Source organism: Neoarius graeffei, chromosome 1 (assembly GCF_027579695.1).
Source record: "Neoarius graeffei isolate fNeoGra1 chromosome 1, fNeoGra1.pri, whole genome shotgun sequence".
NCBI lineage: Eukaryota > Metazoa > Chordata > Actinopteri > Siluriformes > Ariidae > Neoarius > Neoarius graeffei.
Window position 1 is genome coordinate 52257848 of NC_083569.1, and position 11295 is coordinate 52269142.

Here is an 11295-nt window from a genome sequence, read left to right on the forward strand (position 1 = left end):
CCTTCAGGATTCTGATCCTTGAGACCAGATGTGTTTACGACAAGTCCCACAGGGTGTCTGAGGCTGAGATTAGTCAGTCCTTAATTAAAGTCATCCCACTTCCTGGAAATCCAAACTTTAAATCATAAGCATGTCCGTAAACAAAAACCTCACAATTTCTAAGTATCACAAGCCTTTTGTTTCAAGATTCTTAAAGAAACATAGCCAAGAACTGCCCAATATCATAGGAAGAAAGAGGCTATTTGACTGACACAATCAACCACAGTTACTCCACACCAAACTATTGGGGGGGAACCTTATATTCAATACAAGATGTCATGGACTTCTCAATCACGGACCAGATTTTCCACGTACAGAAGCGAACGAAAAGCTGAATGATCAAACCAATGCATTCTATACATTAACGAATCTCATATAGCAAAATTTTAATTCATCCTTCACAGCAAGATCCCTGATCATCTCGGATGCGTTTGTATAATCGCCTGCCATCCGATTGCATGACCTACTTGCGCTTCATAAACGAACACGCATGTCATGTGTTGGCTTCACACTTCTTTCAGTGGCTGGTTTATCTGGCTCGTGCTCGCTCCATCTGTGGTTAGATATTGAAGACTCTTGGATTAAGCTGGAACAGATGAGCTGCACAAGGGGTCATGTTTAAACAATTTCGTGAAAGGCATAAAAAATGTAAACAGGTCCTCCACAAAATGCCGAACAAATGCACCATATCACACCCTGTAATTTTATAGTGGTGTACGCGAGCCGTATACATAGCATCCGCCTTGTTGGACAAGCGCACGTCTGACATTTCGGCCCGATTACAAAGCTCTATAAGCCGGTCGTTCTTTGTGTCCAGTCCTTTACTAGACTTCATATGAATAAAACGCATGCGGCCAGTTTACCATGTGTCTGAACAAAACGGCAGGCAGTGTGCAAAATTGAAAGTGACAGTCCCAAAAGCTTTTCTGTGATGACAAAGAACACTTTCTGCAAGCAACACTAAATTACCAGTAGCCTTGTGACCACCCAAAAGCCACACAGCTTTATTTTAGTGATTTTTTTTTTAATTTACTTTTTTTTTTTAAAAGCCCGGCATCAATGGACGCAGGTGAAATGTACAGCCGTGTTCCAGTTCGTTTCTTTTGAGTTTACCCTGTACCCCTCCCTCGCTAAAAAACACGTACGCTCCCCCAACCAGCTCCCGACACTAAATATCAGGTTTCCAAGGCTACACAGCATGGCTGCTAATCATAGCCTTTTCTCCCCCCCTCTCAAGCCAAGCAGATTGGAGTCTGTTTAAAATGTGTCTAGTTTGCAATAATTCTTCAAAATTGATGGCATTTCTCGTCCGTCCAGCATTACACTTCGGCACGTGCAGAAATTTGTGTAGGCGAAAAAAAAAATAAAGTTGAGCCTGCATGAACAGAAAATGATGTGCGTGACAAAAGGGGAACAGTCACATTTCTTGAGAATGCTTCGGCTGGCTCTGTTAAAGTGGAACATTGCAGAGGATGACCAATATAATAAACAAAAGCCTTCCTTTTTATGTGAATCACAAAAGGTATTTAGTATAACAGAACAGCTGCGGGATGGGTAATATCAGATGGTGGCAAAGATTCAATTAAATAAATAAATAAATAAATAAATACGAAAGAATGAAAAGGAAGTGACTAGAGAGAGAGAGAGAGAGAGAGAGAGAGAGAGAGAGAGAGATACAGCTGTTCTCTTACAGACGACTGTTGGTATTAAACTGTCAAACACATGCCCGTCTGTGCGCGAGGTTTTTCTCGAACTTCCCTCCCAGCTCCTCTCGATGCTGCCGAGTGTGATCAAAGCAACAAATCAGGAGCCCTTTTTTTTTTTTGGGGGGGGGGGGGGGGGGGGGGGGGGATATGACAGAACCTCCCAGGACCCCAAATAATAAGCCTGATTGTTTATGTTACATGCACTCCATAAATTCTGTCCTGTCGAAGAAAGCGGGTTATCCGAATTCAGTGGCTAGAGAGAGCCCCGTTGTGAATTAGCCGAGCCAATAAACATGGAAGAAAGTCTGTGACTCACGCTGGAAGCAGTTTACAATTATAAGGCCACTTTTTGTTGTTTGAGTCGACACTAAAACAACACTATATACTCGAGTTTGTGATCAATAAATAGCTGGCCAGGTTATCATCCAAAGATCATGCTGACGTACAGTACCAGTCAAAAGTTTGTACACCCCTACGTATTCATTGGTTTTTCTGTATTTGGACTATTATCTACATTGAAGAACATATATGGGGGTGAAAAAAAATGTGTTTCTCATATTTTAGATTCTTCAAAGTAGCCACAGCTTCATAATGTAGTCACCTGGAATGCTTTTCAATTAACAGATGTGCCTCGTCAAAAGTTAATTAGTGCAATTTCTTGCCTTCTTAATGTGTTGATCAAACAGTAAATAAAAGCAGTAAATAGCCCTATTCTACAACTGGAGTAATCCATATTATGTCAAGAACTGCTCAACTAAGTAAAGAGAAACGACAGCCATCATTACTTTAAGACATGAAGCGCCTTTTAATTAGGAAACTAAAGAGAAAAAAAAAAAAACTGAATTAAAAGGCGTGTCCAAACTTCTGACTGGTACTGTACAATCTAAACTGATCTTCCCTTCACGTGAGTAACATATGAAGCCTACGAGCCTCAACCTGTTCTTGATCACGACATTTCTCAATCGGTTACAAAAAGATGCCCGTTTGTGACATGAAAGTAACCTCAGGGAGTACTTAGGCTTCTTAATTTGTCATACCACAAAAACACATTAGGCTGCATACCATATAGTTTTAAAAGGGAGCTTGGGAGAATCACTAAGGTCGTGTCATAAGGCAGGATTTATTAGAGGTTAAGTATCCTCCTGCTGGTTTTGAACTTTTTTTTTTTTCCCTCCCAGAAGGCCTCGCAACACATTTGTCAAGGAAGGGGGAGTTACAACAGGGATGTTAAAGCAAACTTACGTTTGGTACGACCTCCTGTCATCATCAGCCTACAGTGTATGTTTCGAGTACTTTTCAGATTAGGACTTGGTGATTTAGTGTTAATGTTTCTACCCAAAAAAAAAAAAAAACCCGAGCAAGGTATGGCAATTTTCACCAGATTGTGTACACACACAGTACAAGAGGACTTCCCTACAGAACTAATGTAAAACACGAAAATTCATGTTTTTCTGTTCTATAAATTATGACCAGTGGGGTACATGGACTACAAAAACTGAGAAAATATTACCACACATTTACAAAATCAGTCATGTTGAACAGAAGCAAAACAGAATCCAAATTAGCTGTTTTATTTTCCAAACTTTGCGGTGAGATTCCCCATTGCACTACGTTAGTAAATCAAGTCCCCTTTATGTCCCGGTATAGTTTAACACCAGACCATGCAGTCTGTTCCTAACTGTTCTGATGCACAAACCATAAGGAATATTCAACTTTAAACCAAAACCACAGCGAATAAATGAACAATTCTAGGCTTCCTTGTTTGCTTTTTGCCTATAAAACTTATCCAACTCTTCTTGGCATGCCAACAGTATAATACAGTCTTTTTTTTTTTTTTTGAGTCACCCACTTGCAATTTCTTCCAGTCACAGCCTCTGAGTGCAGCATGACACATCCGGCCCATTTCAGCTGTATTGATACTCGGTGCAAAAAAGGCATTTTTTAATCGAATCCTACGACATTTAAAAAGCTCCACAGAAAAACACTGGAGGATGCTTCAAGTGCCAACGAATTAGTCTCGTTTTAAGATTTCAGGTTCCAATAGCAGTAAAGTAAACGCCAGCAGGGCTGTAATGATTAGTCAGGATTATACTGTGCAGCCTCAGTCTTGACTGAGGAGAGAAAAGGCGAAGCGCGGTTAGACCGGACCAAGCTCACAAGTGCGCACAATACAGTGAAAACGTTAGTCTGCAGTGAGTCGTGTGTAATTAGGACAGACTCTGGCTGGCATTTCGCCCAGCACTTGTTTCCTCAGAGCAAACTCAAACGCAGCAGAAACTGTGCTTCAAAGCAACAAACAGTTTAATTGATCCCTTTCATCCTGCAAAGAGGGGACCGAGTCTGTTCAAGTCTCCTGGCATGTAGCGTGTTCTCTTATGCCACGATCAGATTACACAAATACAGCCTGATTTTTGACATGATTTTGTCATGGCAGACAAATTTCCAGTGCAGCTTGACAAAGAACAGCAACGTGGCATCTGCGATGCGCCATGACGCTGTGATGAAGTTTTTGGATTTTCTCACCTAGTTTAACATCGTGATCCACCATGATAAACAAAATTTCTCGTCCCTCCTTTCTGACGACACGAAACATGATTGGTCACGGTCAAACTTGTAGCGTTTCCAATCTCCCGACCACCAAGACTGCACAATAACAAAAACAATCTGACACAGTGAACATTGTGAAAGAAGAAAAAAAAAATTCTCATTTTTCTTTCCAGCATTATTCTGTCTTGTCGCCTTTTCGATAAATACAGAAAGAGATCTGAGAAAGTGAAATTAAAGCTGTCTTAATTGTAGGTGCCAAAAGTGGACAGGATTTCTCTTACTTCATAGCTTGTGTATATTGAGATGATAATCAGAGGCTGTTTGAATGCACACCGAGTAAACAAAATTGACATTTCCAAATTGAGATCTCATCTCATCTTATCTCTAGCCGCTTTATCCTGTTCTACAGGGTCGCAGGCGAGCTGGAGCCTATCCCAGCTGACTACGGGCGAAAGGCGGGGTACACCCTGGACAAGTCGCCAGGTCATCACAGGGCTGCCACATAGACACAGACAACCATTCACACTCACATTCACACCTACGGTCAATTTAGAGTCACCAGTTAACCTAACCTGCATGTCTTTGGACTGTGGGGGAAACCGGAGCACCCGGAGGAAACCCACGCGGACACGGGGAGAACATGCAAACTCCACACAGAAAGGCCCTCGCCGGCCCCGGGGCTCGAACCCGGACCTTCTTGCTGTGAGGCGACAGCGCTAACCACTACACCACCGTGCCGCCCCAAGTGAGGATCAGCCTTAGAAAAATAACTCATATTTCTCTCTCTCTCGGGTGGCACGGTGGTGTAGTGGTTAGCACAGTCACCTCACAGCAAGAAGGTTCTGGGTTCGAGCCTAGCGGCCGGCGAGGACCTTTCTGTGTGGAGTTTGCATGTTCTCCCTGTGTCTGCGTGGGTTTCCCCTCACAGTCCAAAGACATCCGGTGAGGTTAATATGGGACGGCCTTGGGCTGAGGTGTCCTTGAGCGAGGCACCTAACTCCCTACTGCTCCCCGGGTGCTGTTAGCATGGCTGCCCACTGCTCTGGGTATGTGTGTGTGTGTTCACTGCTTCAGATGGGTTAAATGCAGAGAGGAATTTCCCAAGTGTGTGATGAATAAAGTCTTTCTTTTCTCTCTCACACTCACCTCGCTACGATGCGTCAAGGTTACACACAAATCCAAGCAAATTAAACCAGTTGGACACTTCACGCACCTCTTTTTGGTCTGGGGAAACTTTCATGCAGGTGAAACACTACTTTCTCCACAAAGTGCTGGATGTTGGTGTGCTCCGGCCCGCGGACAAACACCATCCAGTCGTGTGTGAATCCCTCAGCGGTGGGTTTCTTCCGGACCTGAGCGCGGTGCCCGAGCTCCAGCTTCACCTGAACAGCACCCTGCAACAAACAGCACCGTCACAACACAACCGCACATCTCACAACCTTCTGCTTCCTTCCAGCAGCGCGGCCGGGCACACCAGCACAGCGCCAGCTTTCATCTGCGCTCACTGCACTTTGGGTTTTTTGTTTTTTTTTGCATGCAGGAGCGTGTTAGTGCACACCGGAGCTCCAGAGCCCCTCTCCTCCTCTCCTCTCCTCCTTTACCGGCTTGCTCCTTGTTTAATCTGAAGACGCGTCCTGAAGCACAAAACTCTATTCAACACGCTCAACAATTTCTACTATACTCTAGAAAATTCTCGCACGCGCTGATTTAGCGCACAGATTCACCTCCTTCTCTACGGAGACCGGAGGGGGAGAGAGAGAGAGAGAGAGAGAGAGAGAGAGAAGAAAAACAAAAAAACAACGGCGCTAAAGGCAAGACAAGACAAGGCGAGAGCACCGTTCGAGCAGGTAAATGCTCTACTCACCGAGCTGGCCATTCTGGAGGCCAGAGGATAATGCTATTTCATGGAGAATTTTGTAGAAATAGCGACAGCGCGGACTGCGGGCGCTCGATGGCGGCGGACATGGTCTCTTAATTGAGCCCCAGCCCGAGTTTCAAGGAGTGAAGCGAAGTGAGACGCATGCGCTCTGGACGTACGTGGACGCGTAAAAGGCAAGCGCGCGCGCACACACACACACGCGCGCCAAAGAGAACGCGCCGATTGGTTAATTCCAAAGCAACAGACTTACTACAGTACACTACACTACAGTACAGTATACTACACTACACCACACTACAGTACACTACACCACAGTATACTACACTACAGTATACTACACTACACCACACTACAGTACACTACACCACAGTATACTACACTACACCACACTACAGTACACTACACCACAGTATACTACACTACACCACAGTATACTGCACTACACTACACTGCAGTACACCACACTACAGTATACTGCACTACACTACAGTACACTACAGTACACTACACCACAGTATACTGCACTACACTACAGTACACTACACCACAGTATACTACACTACAGTATACTACACTACACCACACTACAGTACACTACACCACAGTATACTACACTACAGTATACTACACTACACCACACTACAGTACACTACACCACAGTATACTACACTACACCACACTACAGTACACTACACCACAGTATACTACACTACACCACAGTATACTGCACTACACTACACTGCAGTACACCACACTACAGTATACTGCACTACACTACAGTACACTACAGTACACTACACCACAGTATACTGCACTACACTACAGTACACTACACCACAGTATACTACACTACAGTATACTACACTACACCACACTACAGTACACTACACCACAGTATACTACACTACAGTATACTACACTACACCACACTACAGTACACTACACCACAGTATACTACACTACACCACACTACAGTACACTACACCACAGTATACTACACTACACCACAGTATACTGCACTACACTACACTGCAGTACACCACACTACAGTATACTGCACTACACTACAGTACACTACAGTACACTACACCACAGTATACTGCACTACACTACAGTACACTACACTACACCACAGTATACTGCACTACACTACAGAACACTACACTACAGTATACTACACTACAGTACACTACACTACAGTACAGAACACTACACTACAGTATACTACACTACAGTACACTACACTACAGTACACCACAGTATACTGCACTACACTACAGTATACTGCACTACACTACAGAACACCACAGTATACTGCACTACACTACAGAACACTACACTACAGTATACTACACTACAGTACACTACACCACAGTATACTGCACTACACTACACTACACTACAGTACACCACAGTATACTGCACTACACTACAGAACACCACAGTATACTGCACTACACTAGAGAACACTACACTACAGTATACTACAGTACACTACACCACAGTATACTGCACTACACTACACTACAGTACACCACAGTATACTGCACTACACTACAGAACACTACACTACAATATACTACACTACAGTACACTACACCACAGTATACTGCACTACACTACACTACACTACAGTACACCACAGTATACTGCACTACACTACAGAACACCACAGTATACTGCACTACACTACACTACACTACAGTACACCACAGTATACTGCACTACACTACAGAACACCACAGTATACTGCACTACACTAGAGAACACTACACTACAGTATACTACAGTACACTACACCACAGTATACTGCACTACACTACACTACACTACAGTACACCACAGTATACTGCACTACACTACAGAACACCACAGTATACTGCACTACACTAGAGAACACTACACTACAGTATACTACAGTACACTACACCACAGTATACTACACTACACTACACTACAGTACACCACAGTATACTGCACTACACTACAGAACACTACACTACAGTACACCACAGTATACTGCACTACACTACAGAACACTACACTACAGTATACTACACTACAGTACACTACACCACAGTATACTGCACTACACTACAGTACACTACACCACAGTATACTGCACTACACTACAGCATACTGCACTACACTACAGTATACTACACTACAGTACACTACACCACAGTATACTGCACTACACTACAGTACACTACACCACAGTACTACACTACAGTGCACCACAGTATGCTGCACTACACTACAGTACATCACAGTATACTGCACTACAGTACACTACACTACAGCATACTGCACTACACCACAGTACACTACACTACAGTATACTGCACTACACTACAGTATACTACACTACACTACACCACACTACAGTACACTACACCACAGTATACTACACTACACCACAGTATACTGCACTACACTACACTGCAGTACACCACACTACAGTATACTGCACTACACAACAGTATACTACACTGCAGTACACTACACCACAGTATACTGCACTACACTACAGTACACTACACCACAGTATACTGCACTACACTACAGTACACCACAGTATGCTGCACTACACTACAGTACACCACAGTACACTGCACTACACTACAGTACACTACACTACAGTATACTACACTGCAACACACTACACTACAGTACACTACACTACAGTATACTGCACTACACTACAATATACTGCACCACACTACACTACAGTATACTGCACCACACTAGACTACAGCACACTACACTACAGTATACTGCACTACACTACACTACACCACAGTATACTGCACTACACTACAGTACACTACAATACAGTATACTACAGTACAGTACACTGCGGCACGCCACACTACAGTATACTGCACGACACTACAGTATATTACACTACAGTACACTACACTACAATACAGTATACTACAGTACAGTACACTGCGGCACGCCACACTACAGTATACTGCACGACACTACAGTATATTACACTACAGTACACTACAATACAGTACAGTACACTACAGCACACTACACTATAGTATACTGCACTACACTACACCACAGTATACTGCACTACACTACACTGCAGTACACCACACTACAGTATACTGCACTACACTACAGTATACTACACTACACTACAGTACACTACACCACAGTATACTGCACCACACTACAGTACACTACAGTATACTGCACTACACTACACTACAGTATACTACACTGCAACACACTACACTACAGTGCACTACACTACAGTATACTGCACTACACTACAGCACACCACACTACAGTATACTGCACCACACTACACTACAGCACACTACACTACAGTATACTGCACTACACTACACTACACCACAGTATACTGCACTACACTACAGTACACCACAATACAGTATACTACAGTACAGTACACTGCAGCACGCTACACTACAGTATACTGCACGACACTACAGTATATTACACTACAGTACACTACAGCACACTACACTATAGTATACTGCACTACACCACGCTACACCACAGTATACTGCACTACACTACAGTGCACTACAATACAGTATACTGCACTACACTACACTACAGCACACTACACTACAGTATACTGCACTACAGTACAGTACACTACAGCACACTACACTATAGCATACTGCACTACACTACGCTACACCACAGTATACTGCACTACACTACACTACACTACACTACACCACAGTATACTACAGTACAGTACACTACAGCACACTACACTATAGTATACTGCACTACACCACAGTACACTACACCACAGTTTACTGCACTACACTACAGAACACTACAGTATACTGCACTACACTACACTACAGTATACTACACTGCAACACACTACACTACAGTGCACTACACTACAGTATACTGCACTACACTACAGCACACCACACTACAGTATACTGCACCACACTACACTACAGCACACTACACTACAGTATACTGCACTACACTACACTACATCACAGTATACTGCACTACACTACAGTACACTACAATACAGTATACTACAGTACAGTACACTGCGGCACGCTACACTACAGTATACTGCACGACACTACAGTATATTACACTACAGTACACTACAGTACACTACAGCACACTACACTATAGTATACTGCACTACACCACGCTACACCACAGTATACTGCACTACACTACAGTGCACTACAATACAGTATACTGCACTACACTACACTACAGCACACTACACTACAGTATACTGCACTACACTACACTACACCACAGTATACTGCACTACACTACAGTACACTACAATACAGTATACTACAGTACAGTACACTGCGGCATGCTACACTACAGTATACTGCACGACACCACAGTATATTACACTACAGTACACTACAGTACAGTACACTACAGCACACTACACTATAGTATACTGCACTACACTACGCTACACCACAGTATACTGCACTACACTACAGTACACTACAATACAGTATACTGCACTACACTACACTACACTACACTACAGTACACTACACTACAGTATACTGCACCACACTACACTACAGCACACTACACTACAGTATATTGCACTACACTACACTACACCACAGTATACTGCACTACACTACAGTACACTACAATACAGTATGCTACAGTACAGTACACTGCAGCACGCTACACTACAGTATACTGCACGACACTACAGTATAATACACTACAGTACACTACAATGCAGTATACCACAGTACAGCACACTACAGCACACCACACTACAGTATACTGCACTACACTGCAGTACACTACAATACAGTATAATGCACTATGCTACAGCACACTACAGTACAGTACACTACAATACAGTATACTACAGTACAGTACACTGCAGTGCACTACAGTACAGTGCACTATACTACACTACAGTGTACTAGAGTACACTACACTACAGTACACTGCACTACACTACAGTACACTACAGTACAGTACACTACACTACAGTACACTGCACTTCACTATACTACACCACAGTATACTGCACTACACTACACTAAAGTATACTACACTACAGTGTACTGCACTACACTACAGTATACTGCACTACACTACACT

The 11295-nt window shown here is 43.2% G+C and overlaps 1 protein-coding gene across 2 annotated transcripts in view; it reads right to left on the bottom strand.

The window, feature by feature from the left end:
- The window catches only part of mllt3 (MLLT3 super elongation complex subunit), a 100760-nt gene extending 94416 nt beyond the window's left edge, over nt 1–6344 (bottom strand). For both annotated transcript variants that reach the window (XM_060934174.1, XM_060934164.1), the window contains exons 1-2: nt 6157–6344; nt 5506–5686 (exon numbers count right to left, since the gene is read on the bottom strand). In XM_060934174.1, coding sequence (XP_060790157.1) covers nt 5506–5686; nt 6157–6168 — 193 coding nt within the window. In that variant the 5' untranslated portion in view covers nt 6169–6344. The remainder of the gene's footprint in view (nt 1–5505; nt 5687–6156) is intronic.
- Nucleotides 6345–11295: the final 4951 nt, after the last annotated feature.